This window comes from Sapajus apella, unplaced genomic scaffold, assembly GCF_009761245.1.
Source record: "Sapajus apella isolate SASKATOON/1434 unplaced genomic scaffold, GSC_monkey_1.0 scaffold13, whole genome shotgun sequence".
NCBI lineage: Eukaryota > Metazoa > Chordata > Mammalia > Primates > Cebidae > Sapajus > Sapajus apella.
The window spans coordinates 13,652,854-13,674,845 of record NW_022436953.1 but is presented as its reverse complement, the minus strand read 5'-3'; the positions used below and the strand labels follow the sequence as shown (position 1 = coordinate 13,674,845).

Sequence of the window (21,992 nt, the reverse complement as noted above, 5' to 3'; positions counted from 1 at the left end):
TCAGTATTCCTACCACTCTGTTTACCGTAATTCTAGACTAACTTGGACTTTGTCCTCTGCCAGGCGAGATTAACATAACTTAATTAAAATCAAGTAGGTTTTAACAAAATAAATCAATCTCCTCTCCAATAGGTTCTGTCAGGATTTAATTAGCTGTCTGTTGCTACTAAGGCTTTTATCATATAAAGCAGTGGTTCTCAGGCTGGGCGCGATGGCTTGCTCCTATAATCCTAGCATTTTGGGACGCCGATGCGGGGAAATTGCTTGAGCCCTGGAGTTGGAGACCACCCCGGGCAACATAAGGAGATCCCCCAACACCCTCCACCGCCCCCAGAAAGCAGTAGTTCAAACTTCAGCTGGCATCAGCATCAACTGGCGGGCTTGCTGAAACAGAGGCTCTGCACTCAGGAAGTCTGGGGTGAGGCTTGAGTAGTCCCATTTCCAATAAATTCCAAGCCGGAACCCCAGGAAGATAACCTACATTCCGCGCCTGGCGCAGCCCAACTACGCCATTTCCTTCCTAGGCCCCGCGTACTTTGCGTCACTACCAGCCAGGGACAGGCTAGAGGGCGCGCGGAGTCACGTGAGTCGAGCGACCTCGCGCGATTTTTGCATTTCTCGCGAGACTTCAGCACCTCTGTCTTTCCTCCTTCCAGTGCCCGGCTTTTCTCCCCTCCCCCTTGCCGCGGACCGAATTTTTCCTTTTCAGACCGAGTCGCCTTGTCGCCGCGGATATTTTCCTGCTACTGCTGCTGCTGCCGCCGCCACTACCATTGAGCTCATTTGCCCCGACCCCTTCCCGCCGCCCCGCCCCCAGCCCCCACACAAGGTAACAATCCCCCTGAGGGAAAGAGTGAGGCCTGGCCGACCCCCGGTTCCTCCCGTGGTGAAGCGGAGGCCCAAGGCCGAGGAGCCCGCCTCACCGGAGACGCCCGGGCGCTGGCCCTGGAACCCGGAGCCACGGCCGTCTCCCAGCTGGAGCTGAGCCTCGGCGGCCTGGCCGGCGCTGGCTTCCGTGCGGCGGCGGTGAATACGGCCCGTAGGGGACCGGGTCGGGTGGGGCTGGGCGCCGCGAGGTTCTGTCTGGAGCCTGTTGTAGCGCAGCGGGGCTCCAGCGGTGGCCTTGGAGCTGGCGTTTGGATTTCCAGGTCTGAATGATCGAGCTGTGGCGGGCTTTGAGGTGCTGCATGGCGGGGAGAGCAGCCTGGCTCGCTGTAACTCTCGGGGGGACCTTTCCAGGCTCCAGCCTTAGGTTGGACGGAAATTTTACGAAAGTGAAGGGTCGTCGGAAACGTCGTACGTTTGCTTATAAACCATCGAAAAGGGTTGATAGTCTTATTTTCAGGAAAATGAGTGAGCTGGGTTTGGCGAAAGGCACATTCCTTAGAATGCCTAAATGGGAGAGTCCTGTGGTGTTCTTTTTACTAAAGTTAATGCACCGATAAATATTTAAGCAACTGGGCCAAAGAGTTTTGTTCTGGAGAAGCACTTTTAAATACATTCTTAATTAAATAGTTCAAGTAGAGATAGTTGTTTGTGTAGTTAATTTGAAAACGTACTTGTTTGGCTTTAGAAGCATACTTTAGTGCTTAAAAATAAGTATTTGGATTGTTTTTGAAAGTTTCGACTCTTCCAACAGAGTAGTGCTTCTTTAAAAAAATAATATTGATTTTTGAGCCGAATTCAGTGCCTACCCTCTGGATAGGAGTTAAAAGAAAATTAGAAATTTGTCTCTGTATGCTTTTTTTTTTTTTTTTTTTTTTTTTTTTGAGACGGAGTCTCACTCTTGTTACCCAGGCTGGAGTGCAATGGCACGATCTCGGCTCACCGCAACCTCCGTCTCCTGGGTTCAGGCAATTCTCCTGCCTCAGCCTCCCGAGTAGCTGGGATTACAGGCACGCACCACCATGCCCAGCTAATTTTTTGTATTTTTAGTAGAGATGGGGTTTCACCATGTTGACCAGGATGGTCTCGATCTCTTGACCTCGTGATCCACCCGCCTCGGCCTGCCAAAGTGCTGGGATTACAGGCTTGAGCCACCGCGCCTTTTTTAAAGTATGGAATGTATCTCACAACTTTATAATCCTCAGAATCTGTTGCCTTGAAGTTTGTGGTTTAGCTGAAGTCTAAACTGAGAGTAAAGGTAATGGCGGTAAATTAAGCTGCATTGTTAGAAGGAATTGGAAGCAAAAACTGTTAATTCAGGCAGACAAGGAAGTTAGATTTTTACGGCTTGATTTTTGGTTCAGTTTTCATGGTCTAACCCTTTTTATTTTCCCCAGATGTCAGAGGATTTAGCAAAGCAGCTGGCAAGCTACAAAGCTCAACTCCAGCAAGTTGAAGCTGCATTATCTGGAAATGGAGAAAATGAAGATTTGTTAAAATTGAAGAAAGATTTACAAGTAAGTATGGGTAGACAATTGTAGGGTTTTTTTTTGGTTTGTTTTTCAAGTTATTTATTGCTTGAATCCATAGGGACCCAAAGCACCTTTTGAGGGGTTACATCCCACTCCCTGTATATATGTAAATTGTGTAGGTACTGTGGCTTGTAGAAGTGGGGTTCCTTCCCCATTTCTCAGTTTCTGAACTTCATAGTGAATGAAATGTTATGTAAATCTTGTGTGCTTATATAATTTTTAAAAACAAAAGTTGATAGAAATTTCTAAGTGTCAAATTTTCAAGAGGAGGGGCACATATAACTTCACAATGAAAAATGCTTTTATTTTTTAAGACCTGACAAATGAAATTTAGTTCAAAAAATATCAGATTGAAGGAGAAAAATAGAACCTTAAGATTCTTTTTAATACAACAAGATTCTTGGAAAATGCAGGACTCCTTTTTTTTTTTTTTCCAAAGCTAGTGGGCTACATATTGAAAACACACCATAGAAATGACTAAAGAGAGACATGTTCTTTGTATAATTGTTACATTAGATGTTCAGATTTAAGGCTAGGTTTTACTGTGAAGTTGTTGACACTTACGGAAATTGAACTATATGGTGAAAAGGAGATCTTTGTCATGGGAGAGCTCAGTAGATGGGAAACCTTTTTTAAAACCTGCACTGGGATTTCAAGACAAACAGAGCCGTAATAGTAAATATCTTTTGTTTCTCAGGACACCAGGCTGATTCAGAAAAATGCCATATATAATTTGTAAACATATATGACTTTTAAGAACTTCTTTAAATTCTGAACCTGATTTATAAAAACTTTCAAGGATGTTTTGATTAGAGATTGCTTTACCAATTGAGGACTAAACTCGAATCTGTATCCTGTCTAAAAATTCTTTCCCTCCTTTTATCCCAGTGCTATTTTGGGGCTATCCCATTTAAATTATTGCTATTTTAGGGATATCAGAACTGCAAACAAACTTACCTGAAATAGGGTCCAGATTTGGGATTCTGAAACTGCTTATCTGGGCATAATTAAGATGAGTTGAATATTTTCAAGTTCTAGATTTAGAATAAAATTGCAGTAGTATGTTATTTTAAAATACAAACTATCTGGCATAATTTCAGTGTGAACAAGACCCCTCTTCAATAGGTAGAAGCCATGCCGATGGGCTTCAGGGTGCCACTCAATAAGAAAAAGATGTTTTGAGAGTAATTTCTCCCACTCCCAGGCCCTTAAGTAGAAAATAACTCAGTGGTTTGCCACCTGTCCATTTGATTTGCTCACGTGTTGTGAGTATACATTGAAATAAGGCATCAGAGGCACGCTGACCTCTTCTTTTCTTACACTCTGTAAAGCACTGACTTTCCGTTTACCCCAGAGAGATGCCTTGACTTAACAAGCAGTTCTTTTTTAAGAAAAGAAAACATTGGGTGCTAGTGTTTTGTGTATTGTTTCCTGGGCAGTGGGCGGGAGGTATTTGTTGAACTGATCAGGTTGGGGAAGTTGGGAATGGAGTTAGAAATAGCATTATCATCAGGTCTTTTTAATATTTCTAGAATAATTCGTCATTAGAGTCTGGGCAGAACTGCCTTACTATGACATGGTCATCATAGTGAGAAAGTACTGTAGGGGGAAACCATTGTGATAAGCATTGTAGTAAGCACCTAAAAGGCTTGCCTGGGGGTTCAGTTAATAATGACTGAGAAATCATTTATCTGTAAAGTATCCTCTTTTCTATAACCGTTAAGAACAGCACTGTCCAGTAGAACTTTCTGTCATGATGGAAATGTTCTGTATCTGCCGTTCAGTACCATAGCCACTAGTCACATATGGCCATTGAATATTTGAAATACTGCTAGGGTTACTTAGGAGCTGGTTTTTAATATAACTTAATTAGCCACCTGTGACTACCAAATTGAATGTCAGGGATCTAGAAGTGTAAGTTCTAATGCCTCAGAGAGTAGTAACAGTATGTTTTTCCTGATCAGTCTTGATCTAAATTTCTTCTTGTCTTATCAGAAATTTCATTTTGATTACTAGATAAGGTCTGTTTTGGATTGAAAACTACTCAAAAATGGAAAGCATCTTTTAAGATGAGGTAATATTCTGAAAAGTATTTGGCTATATGCGTCCACCAAGTAAGTGTTGTCTCAAGTGTAATTGAGACAACACTTAACAGCTTTTTGCTATGGGGTTCCGCCCCACTCCCCTCTTTTTTCCTTCTCTGCCTTCTGGGCTATATATCTCGCGCTATGGGTATTTAATTCTGCCTGTTATATTTGGTGAGAAGCCTGTACAGACTGATTTTGTGGCTTCCTCATATTATTTTTTGACCATCATATGGTTTCTAATTTCTTAAGTTCTTCTATAGAATTATATCCTTATCCTGGTTATTGATTTGTTTGCCCTTTGATTTATAACAAAATACTTTTTCTGCATTTTTTCAGTGACTTCATTTTGCCAGTAAGGTTTCCATATTTATCTCTTTCATTTACTGTCTTTCATAGAGACTAAAGTTATTCAGCAGGCAGCACATTAATCTATTAAAGTCCTGTCTTTTTTCACTTAAAAAAGTGGGTGTGATAAAATCCAGGCTAGCTAGCTGACTAGCTCCCCGGGCAGTATGTGATAATCACAAATAGTCAATTTATTAGGCTGTTTTGCTGAATAAGCTGGTTCTAAAGGAGGCAGGGGTCAAGTCACTTGTCTCATATATTACAGTGGCTCTCTACATCCCCGAAACGCCTTCCTTCAGTAAGCAGAGTGCTTGAGTGCACCCCCTTTGACCTGCTGATATGTAGATCACAACACCTGATGCTTCCTGGAATTGCCGATTACTGTAACTGCTGCCCATCTGTCGATGAAGGAGCAGTTTCAGAACTCAGACTTGAGGGAGGAAAAGTAATTAATGGTATGTACCTTCAAGAACCCCCTCATACATAAAATAGTTTTTCTAATACTTTGATCCATACGCACATGTGAAGAAAAGAAATTTAGAAGGTTCTTCATAGTTTGTTGGGAGGGTTATATAAAACCATGGCAAAGTTAAAGGACCTTAGGAGTAAATGGTCTGGATTTTTTCTAAAAAAGGGTCATTCAGCCTCTGAATGGTTTGATGACATATGTTCCTTTAACAAAATATATTTGGAAAATGTTCTGTCCTAAAAAAAAATGGAGTTCTAAATCTGAAACCTACAAATGCAGAATTCATATCTGTGCTTAGGTTACATGATCCCTAGGTGGATGTGGAAGTATTTAATGATAGAGATAGTGTGGGCTCTTAAGTCAGGCTTACTAGATTACATTCCTAGCCCTAAAAGTGGTTAACTAAAAACAAGACCAGATAATTTACTCTTCTTTTGTGTGCTACTTGATCTAGTTATTTGGAAAGTTCTTTGCTTTATCTGCAAAGGACTGTCTAATTAATGGCAGGTTGGCAACTAATACAACTTACTAGATATTATTTCTACTGAATTTTTAACTCAAACTTAAGTGTTTTATTTATTTATTTATAAAACTAACCTTTCTTCAAGAGATTTAAGACTCAAATGTTAGTTTTTCAGAAATAGCCAGGAAGATTTAGAATCTTTAGGAGAGAGGTAATATTTAACTTTCTTGGCTACTGAATCAGAATTACTATTATAAAACCTCAGTAGGAGCTAGAAGAAACTCAGTACACAGTTTAACTGTTAATTTTTCTCCCCAGACACACAGTATGATGTTTTAAATGCAACAATGGGTAAACAGTTACGCAAGTTCTTAGATTAAGATGCATAGTATGGATCTTCATTTAAAATATAGCAGATAGGTAGCAGAATCTGTCAGCTTGTACCATTTTCAGTTTTATTAACCATCCCTACACCAAACATTTTTTAATGAAGTCAATAAATGTAAGCCTGAATTAGAAAAAAATATTTGTCACACAGAAAAGCATTACCTGCCTATATGTATCACCCCCCGCCTTTTAAATGAAGCTGTGCTAATGTGCTTAACATTAAGGTATGGAACATTTAAAATCTAACCTGGTAATTTGCTTACCCGGATGGGGTGAGTTTTATAATAATTAAATAGGAAGACTACCGGTTTCTTTTACATATGCCTGCAGTATTTTAGTAGAGATATGTATAAGGGGGAACATTTTTGTTACTAATAAGGCTGCTTAAAGTGATTGCTAGGCAGTTAATGCTGCTGAGTAATGCCCTATAAAACAGTACAGTTGCATAAAATATATGTTACAATAAGAGTATCTAATTCAGTCCCTCATACTTTATCATCTTTAGAGAGATTATTCAGCTAAAATAGGCACTTAAAAATGGTATAAGCTCAAGTCTTACAAGTTTCATTAGTGTTTGTGGTTAAGTTGAAAGACAACTATGTGGGCTTAAATCACAGCTCTACCATTTGTAGAAAATACTGTATCTGTTTCTACATGGGGATAATCAGTACTTCCTTAATAGTGTTATGAACTGCAAATGAAATACATGTAGAGTACTTCATTAATGTACACTATGAAAGCTGTCATCAAAAACAAAGTTGACAATGAGAATTATAAAAATAATGTGTGTTTTTTCTTTTTTAGGAAGTTATAGAACTAACCAAAGACCTTCTGTCAACTCAACCTTCTGAGACGCTTGCAAGTTCAGACAGTTTTGCTTCTACTCAGCCTACTCATTCATGGAAAGTAGGAGACAAGTGTATGGCAATCTGGAGTGAAGATGGACAGTAAGTGTAGAAAAAAAAACTCTAACTATAACATGAAATAATAAAATACAATGGTAAGAAGTTTTTATTCAGTTTTAACTACCCTATTTTAAACTTTACTTCTATTAGGCAGTATGATTTATAGAGCCAATTTGATTCTTGGGTGGTTGCCATTAATACAGTTTAGTTTTAGCTTTCGATTAAGTTTGGAGAAGAATGGCTTGGATTCTAGAGAAAAGAAACACAGGACAATGAATGGGTGTTTTCTAAATGCTTTTCTCCTCAAATTGAAAATTGAGTGAATGGTTGGTTTTTTTGAGACTTCTGTGAAGAGCAGACACTGAAATCATTCCTATAAGAAGTATCTTTTTGCTGGGTGTGATGGCTCATGCCTGTAATCCCAGCACTTTGGGAGGCTGAGGCAGGTGGATCGCATGAGGTCAGGAGTTCGAGAGCAGCCTGACCAACATGGTGAAACCTCAGCTCTACTAAAAACACAAAAATCAGCCAGGTGTGGTGGTGTGCACCTGTAATTCCAGCTTCTTGGAAGGCTGAGGCATGAGAATTTCTTGAACCCCGGAGGCGAAGGTTGAAGTGAGTCAAGATTGCACCACTGCACTCCAGCCTGAAAGAAACATCTTTTCCCAAAAAGATTAAAGCACGTTGGGTAGATACGTGTAAGAGACTTTCCCAGCAATATTTTGATGAGGACATCCTTTTTTTGATGGCAGATGACTAACTTCAACCACTCTTGTGTTCTCTTTGCTAAAACAACCATTTGACTATAGAAGTTTTATTATAGACACATGTAATAATTGTATCACTGCAGTATAAGTCTTGTAGGCTGAGTACTAAACCTTTACTCACCTGCTTACAGCCATGATATCTTTACAGGTGTTATGAAGCGGAGATTGAGGAGATAGATGAAGAAAATGGCACCGCTGCAATCACCTTTGCTGGTTATGGCAATGCTGAAGTGACTCCACTGTTGAACCTCAAGCCTGTAGAAGAAGGAAGGAAGGCAAAGGAGGACAGTGGCAACAAACCCATGTCAAAGTAAGTGACTTTGACTTCACTATTTTAGGTGTAATCTTCCCCATTTGGATATTTGAGGTAGTCTGCAGAGAGAATCTATGCATAAGAAAGTTACAATACTGTTTTACTGTTGTTTTAGAGATGAGCCACAAAAGGTAGACATTGTATATGTGTGTCTAAGTAAAGTGAAGATATTTTGATTCCCAATTAGGCATTCAGTAAATATTAAAAAGATACTATGTACAGCGAACATCTTCCCAGTATATTTTATAAGCCAGGTGCTAGTGCTATACCAGAGGAGACCAATTTGGGCCTTGTCCCAACTGAGTATATAGAGAAGTAAACTCATCATTAATGAAGTGCTTTAATAACAGAGTGTAAACCTTACAAAGTGGGTATAACAGGTACTGTAAGGGAGCAAGAGGTACTCGGCCTACACTTTTATTATTAAGGCAGATTTCTTTGTGAAAATGACATGTAAACTGAGATTTGAAAAGAATAAGAGATGGCCAAGTACAAAACTGCAACATGGCATGACATTGATCTGAGGTCAAATTCTTTTTGTTATTAATGAGCATTATGACCTTGGATAAGCTGTTTAACTGTTTCCTTGTCTGTAAAATAGGGGCAGTAGTTTATTGGGTTGTGAGGATTGAAATAAGTGTTAGTAAAGCTTATAACACAGTTCTTTACAGTAGGTAGAGCTTAGTAAATTTTTTTAAAGGGAGGTGAGCACATAAAAGTAACAAATCCCTGTGGTAAAAATTTGGGACTTGGAAAGTGGGTCATCTAAGAGAGAGGTAAAGTCCGGAATGTAAAGGGCTTGTAAGTCACTGATAACATTTTAAATAGAGGGGATATGATGGGATTAGATTTGAGCTTTACAGTGATCACTGTCAGTCCAGAGAGGCATCTACTGCTGTGATCCAGGTATAAGATGATGGCCTGAACCCGGGGAGTAGCAGTGGGAATGGGGAACTGTGCAGTTCTGAATAGCATTTAAGAGGCAGAATTAACAATATTTTGGTGAACTTCTGCATATTTGCCATAACTTAGTCTTTTGATTTGTCAAGAGTTTTCAGAACTTAAGTTGTTACATATTTATATTTGAATATGCAAAAATTATATATTAAATAACGTAAGCATCCCCATAAAATTAAATTCTGGAACTGTGTGTAATTTTTTATGGCTTTGATGTCTGTGTAAAAAGCCATAGCTACATAGTGGTGATAGGATACCAGGGAGTCTAGATATTGCCCCTCTTGAAATTATTGGGAGTTTTAGGCTCTGATCCTATTTAGAATGTTTTTTGAAACCCCCAGGTGTTTTGTTTTGGTGAGAATTGTTAGCTAGCATTTCCCTTTGTGCTGCTGCATTCTTCCAGTGTAGGTGAAGTACTTTTATCAGCATTAAGTCTCTTCATACATTTTTTTCTAAATGCTGCACCTGTTAAATCTGTCTATTTGGAAGTAGATGAAGGCTTAGATACCCACTAATACTGAAACTCCACTTATTTCTAAAACAACTGTCCAGCAGCTATATAAAAGTAGAATAAAAAGTCGTAATTGAGGCCGGACACAGTAAATGCCTATTATCCCAGCACTTTGGGAGGCCAAGGCAGGAGGATCACTTGAGGCCAGGAGCTCAAGACCATCCTGGCCAACATGGCAAAACCTCATTTCTACTAAAAACATAAATACAGGCATGGTGGTGCACACCTTGTAGTCCCAGCTGCTTGGGAGGCTGAAGCACAAGAATCGCCAGAACTCAGGAGTTAGAGGTTGCAGTGAGCCGAGATTGCGCCGCTGCACTCCAGCTCCAGCCTGGGTGACGGAATGAGGTTGTCTCAAAAAAAGAAGTCATAGTTGAAATATTTACTTTATCTGGGTAAACAGATTGCAGTTATGTTTGAAAGCTTCCAAGGATGCTATTAAAAAAAAATTCTTAGTAATTCTGGGTGATTGGTACTGATTTTAATGAGTTAGTGCCTTTTATTCATAGACCATTTTATATATGTTAGTTTTTTTTTTTTGCACTGCCAGTGTCTTCAAGGAAGTCATTCTTTTATAATAAATCTTAACAATTGACATTTAACTTTTTTTCATGAAGAAAAGAAATGATTGCTCAGCAGCGTGAATATAAAAAGAAGAAAGCTTTGAAAAAAGCTCAGAGAATAAAAGAACTTGAACAGGAAAGAGAGGACCAGAAAGTGAAATGGCAACAATTCAACAACAGAGCCTATTCTAAAAACAAAAAAGGCCAGGTTGGTAAATCTTTTTATGACACTTCGTAAATTTGAGAAATATAGCTGTCATTAAAATAACTAAAATGAAGAGAGAAGTATGTAGATTTTTTTAAATAGTATGATTAACTCATTTTATGTTGAGACTCCTTGTTGATGGTCAATTTAGCTTATTGAAAAATGTTAGGCATTGTCTCTGCAATAAAAATACTAGGAATGGGAGAATTTACATCAGGAATTGCAAAAGGTCTATGTTCTTTTCCGTTTATGAACTAAAATTTGAAAAAATACTTGCTACTTAGAGGCAGTGTGCTTAACTCTACCTGCTTTGGTTAACATGCCTTGATGCTGGGCATCGCTGGTAGATTTTATTTAAAAAAGCATTCAGTTGCCCTTGATACCCTTACCTTTCTAAGTGTGTGTTGGGTAGAAAATAACCGTAGCATTCATATAGGAAGTTCAGAATAAGGAAAAGACTTGCACGCATATGTTACTCTTCACTGCCATCAAGGTAGCCCTTTGACTAATGGACATGGCTTCTGGAAAGAAGTGCTTCCTTTTCACAAAGAAGTTAACTTTGTGACAAAGGCCAAGGGACTTCACAATTTAGATATTGTAACAGGCCCCACAGTAAACTGCAGTACAGCCAGAGTTTTAATCATGCTAAAATGGATAGCTCACAGCTGAAATTAGGATTGGAGTTTGCAAAACTAAAATTGTGAGATATCGGAAGGCAAGTGTTAGGAGTATTAATAAGTGTCTAGTGATATTTTGAACAACTTAGAGTAAATGGCTTCTGGCATGGGACCACTTCCATATCCCTGTTTTAACACTAAACAAAGGCAATACGCTTTTCTTCTTTTAAACATTGAAATCAGAATATATTTTAACATTACTTAAAATTTGAATTTTTTTATTTTTTCCAACACTCATGAGGAATGATTTCTGTTTTCTTTCTCCTAGGTAAAGAGGAGTATTTTTGCTTCACCTGAGAGTGTGACTGGCAAAGTTGGAGTAGGAACTTGTGGAATTGCTGATAAACCTATGACACAATATCAAGATACCTCTAAATACAATGTCAGGCATTTGATGCCTCAATAATCAGAAAAACTGTTGGATTTCATCTCTTCAGGGCTTTACATTTACCTTTTTATCCTTATATTTTTCTAAAGGTAAATTATTTGTTAGATGAGTAAGCAAGATACCATTGTCGTCATTGGTTGACTTCAGTAGAATGAAACGTGAAGAAATTGCAATTGATAACCGGTATTCATTTAACTTTTCTTCTTACTACTACCACAGTTCCCTCAAAGTTTGTTGAATAAAGCAACTTTTGTAGATGCTGCTTCGTACAGCACTTAGATGAACTGTTGATCGTCCTAATATCAGGCCCCCACTTAACCTATGGTATGTACTTTTTGTAAGTTGTAACTTGGAGTTTTCAGATGCTTTGAACTTGACACATACTCTAGCAATTCATTGGAACACCAAGGCAAAAAACACGAACCTGCTAAAGAGATCCTTTCATTTTTCTTATTTTTAATTTTAAAACTTAGCTGTCGTTCAGTTAAGCCTAAATATAGGTTAATTTGTAAATGGCAAAGTTTGTTTTGAGGTTTTTCCTCAGTTGTTTCCTAGGCCTATTGGGCCATCTCTAAAATTGATCTAGCTCTTTTATTTTTATGTACTCTTAGTTTTATGTAAGAAACCATGTTTAGGATGAGCTCCCTTTTCTAAGGTGTTTTTGGTTTTTGTATGTTTGCTTTTTTCCTTTTTTTTTTTTTTTTTCCCATTTTCGGCAGTGGTACCATGTTTTGGATGTGTAATGTTTATATGGGAGAACAAAAAGCTGATGTATAGCCCTGTATACAGTGTAGATACTATTTTTGTAAAAACACAAGGCTAAATTAATGAGCAAGAGTACTGAATGTTTCATCATTAAATATTTCTCATATTTCTTGTGCATTAATCTGACCATAATTTCCCTGTATATTATGTTCATTTAGCTGAGTTTGTAATTTTGTTAATTAGATCAAGTTGTCTGCATTTGTTGGTGTAAGTGAACATCACAGTTATCCTGAGTTGAGTTTAAGCCAAATATATGCATAGAAAAGGGTCTTCCTATTAATGGAAGAAGGTGATTTTTAGGATGTGTATTAATTTCAGTTTTGTATGTTTAACTTTTATTAAATAAAGTGTTTTTAAAATCTCTAGGGTGTGTTAAAAAAAAGGGTTAAGTCTTTAGCTGCCAGACTTACAGAGAGTACCTCCAAATACTTGCACACAGCATTGCCATGGAAGAGAATACTGATTGTGTGATAAAGGTTTCAGTAAATCCTTAAGTATTCCTTCCATTAGACAGAAGAAATTGGATCCTAAAGGACAAATCAGGTATGTGTTTATAGGATGTCTTTATTTTAAGGGGTGTTTGTAGGTTTTTGGTGGAAGGGGAAAATAAGTTTTTATTTCATGAATTTTATTTTTTTTTATAAATTGAAACTTAGGACAGTGGTAGGTAGAATTCTTCATCTCCCCCTTCCACCCTCACCCCCTCTCAACCCAGGAGGGTCACTGTTCCATATAATTTGTGGCCACAGGGTATGACACAAAGGACAGAAAGGCACAAATTGCAGTAACAGAAGGGCTCCTTGAAGCCTGAAAACTTCTAAACCAAATATACTGATACTTTGTTATTATTGCAACATCTTAAGAGCTTCTCAATAATCAAGAGTAGCCCTGATGGACTGCAAGATAATCCTTCGAATTAAAAAGCAGTGGAAAGAATATGATGCCATTGTGTGACCCCAGAAAACGGTTTTTGTTGAGATTACCTTGGTGGTGTTTGAATGAATAGTAATTCACCTGATGTTTGTAAACAGTGTTGTCCCTCTTTTGACCCTAGGGGGGACCTTAGTTTTCCCAGAGGACTTTGCAGTAGGAGAGAGAAAAGGAATAAAAGTGGCCTTATTAAAAAAAAAAAAAAAAATTTTGAAAGTAGACATATAGGATGAAATCAATCCTTGTGTCCAAGATTTAGATGTAACCCTTTGGAAAATCCTAGTGTCAGGATGATTTTTGTGTCTGAATTAAACTAAGAGGTAGGACTCCTGGGGAGACACTACCTGTCACGGTGTGATACTGAATTTGAGAAGGTGCTCAATGAGAAGTATGGTACAGCTCTCTATTCTAAAACAAAATATAAACCTTGGCCTTACGAAGCTTTGTTAGAAAATTTAATGTAGAGTTTTCCCCATTAAGAAAGGAGACTTAAAGTTTTCCCCATTAAAAAAGGAGATTGTGACAGACTGAAATGTTAAGTATTGAATTACGGGCCCCTAAGTAGAAATGGTTTTAGGTAACTTAAGCTTGACATTTGACTGTTGTTACCATTTCAAGGAAAGCACAGTCCTAACATCCCCAAAATTCATAACCAAATGTTTAGTTTTAGTAGTAATCACAGGTAACAAGTGTTGTTTTAATTACCATGTAGAGAGGCCACAGAGCATATTGGAAAACAGCAAGGACTCTAGAATCAGACTAGTGTTTGAATCCTGGCCTCCCATTTATTAACTGTGTATTCCTCTGACTCATTTTTCTCAGCTGTAGAATGGAAAAATCTGTTTCAGTTTTAAGGATTGAGTTCATGTGTGTAAAGAGCTTAAGAGTATCTGGCATAAGCACTATAGAAGTGTCTGCTATTAGTCTGCAGAGTGGCAATGGTGAATTATCTAATATTTTCTCCTTAACTTGCAGAGCAGTCCACATTAACAATGGATAACAATACCCATTGCTTATGATTTGAGGCATCCAATTATAACTATATTATTGAAATGTTACCAAATTACCAAGGCGATAAGATATATTTAGTATTCCTAAAGGTTTGAATTAATTTTTATACCTAGGGCATGTTTCTTAATGGAAAGGGGGTGAAGGTTATAGTAGAAGTCACCCCTAATGCTTGTTTAAAATTTAAGAGGAATTTGTGGGCTTGGGACCAACCTTAGACTTATCCAGGCCAAGGTATGTCTGTCTGACAAACGCTGTAGGTGATCCTGATGTGCATCTCCGTTAAGAACTGTTTTGTTAACTATAAAAGTTTGACTTTTGAAATGAAGAAAATTACCTTTTAGCCTAATTATGAAGGCTAGGCATCAAACCAAAACAAGATGCATCAGTAATGTAGCAGCACATTTTTAAAAAAAAAGTTTGTTGTCACAATGAGTGGTGTGTGTGTATCTGTTTCCGGTGTGCAATTCTAATGCTGAATGTCTGCCTTAAAAATAGCAAGGGAGACCATCAGGTTAACATAATGGAAGACTAGTTTTGTGACTCATGTGTGTCTATAGATTGTATTTTTATAATTATAATTTTTATAAGGTAAAAACTACCGGTTGTAAATTCAGCCAAAAAAAGATATTTAAAGCTTTGATTTAGCTTTTTGCCTTAACTTGGGTAGTATCTGAAATAGGAAGAAAATCTATTAAAACCAACAAGATTTTATATTTGTTAAAATCTTGAGTCAATAAATATCTGCTGAATTAAGTAATACTATGAAGCAATCAATTAGTATAAATGACAATTTACAAGTTCAACAGTAAATGTACATTCTTTGTATCTAGGATTTTTGAGTTGCAAGTTAAACTGAATTTTTACTGCAGTGGAGAGGAAGAGCATAGCAGGCAAAATAACAGGTAATACTGTAATTTAAACAAACAGAAAAACCCTAATAATTGGCGCCCTTTAACCTGTCATTTAAAAGGCCTATATATGTGTATGGTTATGTTCTTAAGAAACATCTTAAGAGGTTCAGAAATCAGTTTTATAGATGGAGCATTCTAATGATTTGTTTTGGCCTAGCCAAAAGTAAGTAAAACAAAATGGCGTTAGATTTCTGTGAGGTGTTTCGATTGCCTTTTCTGCCTTTCAGCTTACCTATATAAAGGTTGTTCTTTTGTGGCCTTGATTGGGGTAAAGCAGAATTAATAACAACATGGGGTTTGTGGTAGCTAAAGTAGCTAAAAATACCAAGTTTGGGATATTTAATCTTTCAGTTCTCAGGCAATAAAAACTGGAAATTTACTTCCACCACATACCAGTTCATTTAAAACAAAACCAGTATAGTCACTGGAATTATTTAAACTGTAATTTGTTTCTCCACTTAAGTCTTTTTTAAGAATACAGCCGAAAGAGCCATAGTTATACTCATTAGGAGAAAAGTGGCGTTTTGTTTGAAGAACAACTTTCTCAACTTGGGGCTGAAAGTTATGGTTGTTGTTTTGCTGGCTCAAGATTTCCCTTTCCTTGGTGAAACTGATGTGCTTTTGTTTTTTCCCCTTTCAAGCCCTGTACTTACTTTAGCAAGATGCAGTGAATTTCTGACCAGAGAAACAAAGAATTCAGGCTTGGCGGAAACACTTGACTATATCCTGGGAAACTAGAGTTGAAGCCTGAGATCTGAAACTAGGCTAGTAATCATTTTAATAGATGGTAACTGATCAATTGTTCATTGCTCAGGAGTAGCAGGAAGGAGTAAGTATCCCTTTAATTCTTTTGCCTGGCCGCCTTCCCTCCAAAATCACCCTCAGGTTTAATTGAGGTGGCTTTCTAAGTGTGATGAAGCTACTAATTTAGAAACCACTGATCTTAAATTTATATTCTTTGTATAATTTTAGAGGTACTTTTATAGGTTTTGTTATATTTTTACAATGCTATTCTGTGCTCTGGTGTGAGCATCTAAAATAAATATCTCAATTATTACCCTACTAATAAAGATTTTTAAAGCATTCCCCATGGCAAAGAGCTGTGAGCTTGAGGATATGGAAGAAATTCCAAAACTACAGTAAGTTAGTTGGCAGTACCTTAAAATAACTTCATTTAAAGCTGTTTTCTCTAATTTATGACTGTATAGAAAGGTAGAACAGGAAGCGGTCAGCCAGTACGTTTTTGAACTGTGCTATTTAAAACAATCTAACATATTCCACACCAAAAAAAAAAAAAAAAACCAGTTTCCTATTGTATCTGATATATAGGAAAGTAGATAGCTGCTGATTCTCTTTTCTTGGCAAGGTCAACACTAAATATTAACCTAGGGCACATTATTATTAGTGTATAATATGTTCAACTTGAGGTTAGTCCTTTTTTTTAGAAAGACCAAATCACTAAATCTGATGCTACAGGAATCTTATAAAGTCTTCATTTAAGAAATTCTATAGGAGGCTGGGTGCGGTGGCTCATGCTTGCCATTTCAGCACTTTGGGAGGCTGAGGTGGGTGGATCACATGAGGTCAGGAGTTCGAGACCAGCCTGACCAACATGGTAAAAACCCATCTCTACTAAAAAATACAAAAATTAGCTGGGCGCGGTGGCAGGTAATCCCAGCTACTCAGAAGGCTGAGGCAGGAGAATCCCTTGAACCCAGGAGACAGAGGTTGCAGTGAGCCAAGGTCACTGCACTACAGCCTGGGTGACAGAAATTCTATAGGAAATAAAAAAATGACTTCTTATTAAAGTATTACCTACCATGGAATTTTGTTTGAGTGAACCAATATTTAGAAATAGTACTTTTTCTGTAAGATCTAGAGTCAAAATAACTGACATTCAGGATTAAAGATGCATTAGGTTGCATTCATCAGAGAAACTAGAGAAACACGCACCATCTTCCTAGATGGCAGTTGGCAGGTGGGGTGGTAATTTGTATGTATCAGCTTAAATCCTTACAACCTTTCAAGATAGAGGTAGTACTTAGCTTTTCTGGAGGAAAAAGTTTCCATGAAGAAATTAAGTAACCAGAGTCAGCAAATGTTGGAACTGAGATTAAAGTGTAATTAAAACACTTGATTTTCCCACATTTTACTGTTTTGGGTTAACTGTTGGGAATCTGATTTTGGTCAGGAACTTTGCCTCAACAGTCCTGCCTTTTAAAATCCTTTCATGCAGTCATTGTCCTGGAGATTAAAAAGGCATTTCTCTAGGAGTTCTCATCCCTATTCTAACCAGAAACTTGAGTTGCAATGATGTCAGAATCCTTTAGTCATAATGCATTACAGTACTGTACCTTTTTGAGACGGAGTCTCACTCTGTGGCCCAGGCTGGAGTGCAGTGGGTGGATCTCGGTTCACTGCAACCTCCACCTCCCGGGTTCCAGTGTTTCTCCTGCCTCAACCTCCTGAGTAGCTGGGACTACAGCATGTGCCAACACGCCCAGCTAATTTTTGTATTTTTTAGTAGAGGGGGTTTTACCATGTTGGCCACACCGGTCTCAAACTGCTGGCCTTAAGTGATCGACCTTGGCCTCCCAAAGTGCTGAGATTATAGGCACGAGCCACCACACCCGGTCTCCTATAGAATTTCTTAAATGAAGGCTTTATAAGATTAATGTAGTATCAGTTTTAGTCATTATTTGGTCTTACTATGGTCTTTAGTGATTATTTGGTCTTTTCTATGTATAGGCGCATGCCACCATGCCTGGCTAATTTTTCGTATTTTTTTAAGTGGATAAAGGAATTTCATCATGTTGGCCACAGTGGTTTCAAACTCCTGACCTCAAGTGATCTGCCCACCTCTGCCTTCCAAAGTGATGAGATTACAGGTGTGAACCATTGCGCCTGGCCTACCTGTACGTTTTAATATAAATGTCACTTAAGTGTTTTATAGGGTACCCCAAATAAGGTTAGTGAAGACTAAATGGGAACTTACAGACTTGTTTGCAATTTGAATAATACTGTAGCTAAAGGGATGCTCCCAAAAGTTAGAGAACAGATCATGAGAATGGCTTTGTGTCCTACCTGAAGCAGTTAAGATTATTAATAACGTGGCACATTAAACCACATTCAATTAGGTTGTACGGAGTTACCAGTCAGACAGGGTCCTGTTTAAATTGCAGAACAAGAATAGCAATTATAATTCAAACTGCCATTTGATTTGGCATTGATACTGATTTGGTATCAACATAGACATTTAAGAGATAGCTACCTCTTAAGGTGTGGACACCCAATTCATGGTTTTGCCTTCATAAAGAAGGATGGTACAAAAAGAACTCGGGTATTCTTCGTTCACAGTTTTTATTTCCAATGAACTTTTATGTCTTCAAAGTTGATTTATCATCTTTTAAAAAAGTAATACTTCATACAATCTACCCCACCACCCCAAGGAAGACAAACCCAGGGAAGGAGTAATTTAGGGGGCAGTTAAAATATGCACTATAGATTTATAACAACTGCTTTCCAGCCCATAATCCTGTACATATACAACAAAATGGCAGCACCTCAAGTTTATCTGAATGAAGGCCCAAATAATGCACATGAAGGCCATGAGAATAACAAAGCAGGACCTTAGTCACTGGCTTCATTTACTTTCCATAGTAGCACAGTCTTCAAACTGTCTCACACTTGGTCAAGAGTAGGCAAATACAGAGATCACATCTCATCCAGTAATAATTATAAATGAAACCAGAAATAACTTGTCCGGGCCACAGAAATGAATTGTTTTGTCATGTTTTTCATTAAGTCCTTAGCACCTGAAACGTAGCAAGTTCTCATACTGGGCTTCTAAAGACATGCAGTTTTTCACTCACAACTACTTCAAATAATTTCTTCCACTCAAACAGCACAGTCAAGGAAGAACTTCCAGAGGCACAGGAAGAGCACAAGAACAAGTATATGCTAAGGCATAACATATGACCAAGATGGTGCACTATATATAGAAGCAGTGAATGCTGTCCCACTCACAAAGGGATAGTCTAACATTAACACACAACTCAACTGCACTGCTAAATATGGTTGTCTTTATTTTCTTTTTCTTTGCCCAGCCCTATCTAAACATAAAATAAAACTACAGGACCGAAATTAACAATCCATTAAAATCAGCAATAAGTTATGAAAATCATAAAGCTTTTTTTTTTTTTTTTTTAAGTAATTAAGGGTAGTTAAATTATTTAAAGTATACAAAGTCCAAACAGCCAGGGGTAAGGTCTCCAAGAAGCCTTCCCAGGGTAAGGGAGAGGACCACAGGGGAACCTTGGAGTTTGAAAGACAAAGGGAACACATGACATCAAAGTGCAGGCTAGAAATTTCACTTAGAAGAAAATAACATTACTGAAAATATTTGTAAGAGTAACAATAGCACCTGCACAGTGGGACTGTGAGGAAGAGAGACACGCCTGTAGGAAAATGGAAGCAACAAATCTTTACATTAAAATGAGACAAGTGCTGAACTTAACTATGTTAACTATGATAGTGTGTCTACTATAGATATCAGATGGTTAAAAGGTGGTAAAAAGGTAATGATTCTAAAAGAAAACAAAAACAGCATTGACCTTTTTTCTACCTAGCCCAGACCTCATTCATTTTGTGCACTATAAAGAGTGAATTGTGTGGTGTTTTATCATTATCAAATGCTGCATCAAAATAGATGATTTTTCCCCATGTGTTTTTCCACTATAAAAGACATCTATGTTTTTTTTATGGATAAGCTTTAAAAAGATGTCATTTTGGTTTTCAACACATATAAACAGTTATCAAAATCTGAAATAAAAATGCTGTGGCTCAGACCTTTGCCTGCTAATCTGCGTGCACAACTCTTCTGACCCACACAGACACAGAGGCACGTGGAGCTTTTTCCTTCTGGCCCCCCAATCCATACTCATAGGCCTTGTATGATAGAGGCTGTCATGCATGGACTGCTCCCATGTGGCCTAAGGGCAGTGGGATGGAGAGCTGGCGGGTGCTCTAGTGCTAACAATGCAGGATAAGGGTAGCTTGCTTAGCATGGAATCCAACAGAAAGCTGAGCTGCATGATGATCCCTTTCAAAAGGCTTCATGGGAGTCTCTCCTTTTGCAGAGCACGAAATGAGCTTTTTTTTAAAAAAATAATTGATCATCCACAGGCTTTGTGATAATTGTCCCAGGCTGTTTTAATAGCTCTTTAGCTATCCAAGATTAATGCCTGATTTTCTTGTCTTTTCATTCAATTAGTTTTTATTTTGCTTTTGGGACCATAAAGCTCAGGAACGGTTCCTAATCCCATCCTTAAGTGTGTCTACTCAATGTAGTATGAGCAAACTAGAAAAGAGAAAGAGGATGGCATCTCCAATGTCCTCTTTTCAGTCAACTCAATCAAATAAAAATTTCACACAAGTTTTCTGCTGCCATTAGAAATTGTAATTTTCCAATATGAATATTCTGAATATTTGTTCTCCTTGGGAGGCTCTGCCCCACTTTTTGCTAAGTATTTGCTTAAATACAGGTCCTTTGGCCCTTTTTTTCAAGTATAGTTTAGTTTTGTTTTGTTTTAAAGAGGAGACTGCATCATGAACCCAATTTAAGAGACTGTTTGTATTGAATTGGCCCAGTGAATATTTTGCCCTGCACTGTTATGTCATGCTGGGTTCTATGAAGTGAATGAAAGTTTGACACTGGCACTGGAGTAACCCTCGTCACTCCCAATACTCTGCAGGCTGCTGTGGTCATCAATGTCACTGATGCTGGTGGTACTTATATTGTCCACTTCTCCATGGGAGAACTCTGTGCTTTCAACATCCACTTCAATCTCCTCTGCCAAAGGAAAAAAAAAAAAAACCATTAATAATTGATACAGTGTACCTTTGAAAACTAATGGCATGAGGAAAAGAGGTAAAAAAAGAAATGTTATACAACAGGCTTATTATCAGTGATCCCTGGAGAACAGAAGAACTGAAGGTGGAGACAGGAATATTTTTTGACAAGGAGAATGTCTGGTTACAGTGGTGGTCTTAATTTAGCCAGCAAATTTACTAAATCCTTTGACGCCAGTAAGTCTGGACCTCCCACTAAAAGCACTTGGCATATTTGGGAATTAGTGCTTAATATTAAAAGGTCCCAACCCCCAAGTGGTTTAAGAACATCTGTTTTGCATTAAACCACAAAGTAATTGTCAGTTTATTAATCAGGGTTGCCTTAAATGATGGGCAGGAGCATAAACTTAATATACGCAAACTAGAAAATTTACCCATCCAGGCCTTTGGTGGTACCACTCTAAAGATAGTTCAACAGACTTAGTATTCATCATAAAGATCTTTGACTAGTCAGTCAAGCCAGTCATTATAAAGCACATTTTGAGGGATATGTCTTAGATTTAATTTTCTTGTATCAAATATAGGTTGAAATAAGGGCCTGAGACTTGAAAGTCTCCAGATTATAATGAGATCCATTTTGGTGGTGGTATATAGACTTAAAAACCAAACATTAAAAAAAAAAACCCGAATACATATTTGACTCAGCTATCAATAGATAATCTTGCTGGGTGCAGTGCCTCATGTTTGTAATCCCAGCACTGGGAGGCTAAGGCAGGAGGATCCCTTGAGTGCAGGAGTTTGAGACAAGCCTGGGTAACAAAGTGAGACCCCATTTCTACAAAATAAAAAATAAAATGCACAAAAATTAGCTAGATACAGCCAGTATTCCCAGATACTCGGGAGGCTAAGGTGGGAGGATCAATCTTGAGCTCAGGAGGTTGAGGCTGCAGCATGCCAAGATCTTACCACTGTACTTCAGCCTATGACAGTGAGACCCTGTCTCTTAAAAAATTTAAAAAACCTTAATTGTTAAATACTATTCAATCACCAATAATATACATAAAGCAATAC

General features: G+C 37.9%; 2 protein-coding genes across 7 annotated transcripts in view; one reads left to right on the top strand and one right to left on the bottom strand.

Moving 5' to 3' along the window:
* Nucleotides 1-618: 618 nt before the first annotated feature.
* On the top strand, nucleotides 619-12,584 carry SMNDC1 (survival motor neuron domain containing 1). Of its 3 annotated transcripts, XM_032281588.1 has the most exons (7): nucleotides 639-829; nucleotides 2,283-2,402; nucleotides 5,115-5,304; nucleotides 6,973-7,115; nucleotides 7,989-8,150; nucleotides 10,239-10,392; nucleotides 11,335-12,584. In XM_032281588.1, exons 3-7 carry the CDS (start codon nucleotides 5,302-5,304, stop codon nucleotides 11,470-11,472), a joined length of 600 nt encoding a protein of 199 aa, XP_032137479.1. In that variant the 5' UTR covers nucleotides 639-829; nucleotides 2,283-2,402; nucleotides 5,115-5,301; the 3' UTR covers nucleotides 11,473-12,584. The 3 variants fall into 3 exon arrangements, with proteins under 3 accessions (XP_032137477.1, XP_032137479.1, XP_032137478.1); XM_032281586.1 differs by lacking the exon at nucleotides 5,115-5,304 and having other exon boundaries at nucleotides 619-829; XM_032281587.1 differs by lacking the exons at nucleotides 639-829; nucleotides 5,115-5,304 and adding an exon at nucleotides 1,130-1,148.
* Nucleotides 12,585-18,435: 5,851 nt separating this feature from the next.
* The window catches only part of MXI1 (MAX interactor 1, dimerization protein), a 75,835-nt gene continuing 72,278 nt past the window's right edge, over nucleotides 18,436-21,992 (bottom strand). For all 4 annotated transcript variants that reach the window (XM_032281581.1, XM_032281584.1, XM_032281585.1 and 1 more), the window contains exon 6: nucleotides 18,436-20,922. In XM_032281581.1, the coding sequence (XP_032137472.1) occupies nucleotides 20,759-20,922 (164 nt within the window). In that variant the 3' untranslated portion in view covers nucleotides 18,436-20,758. The remainder of the gene's footprint in view (nucleotides 20,923-21,992) is intronic.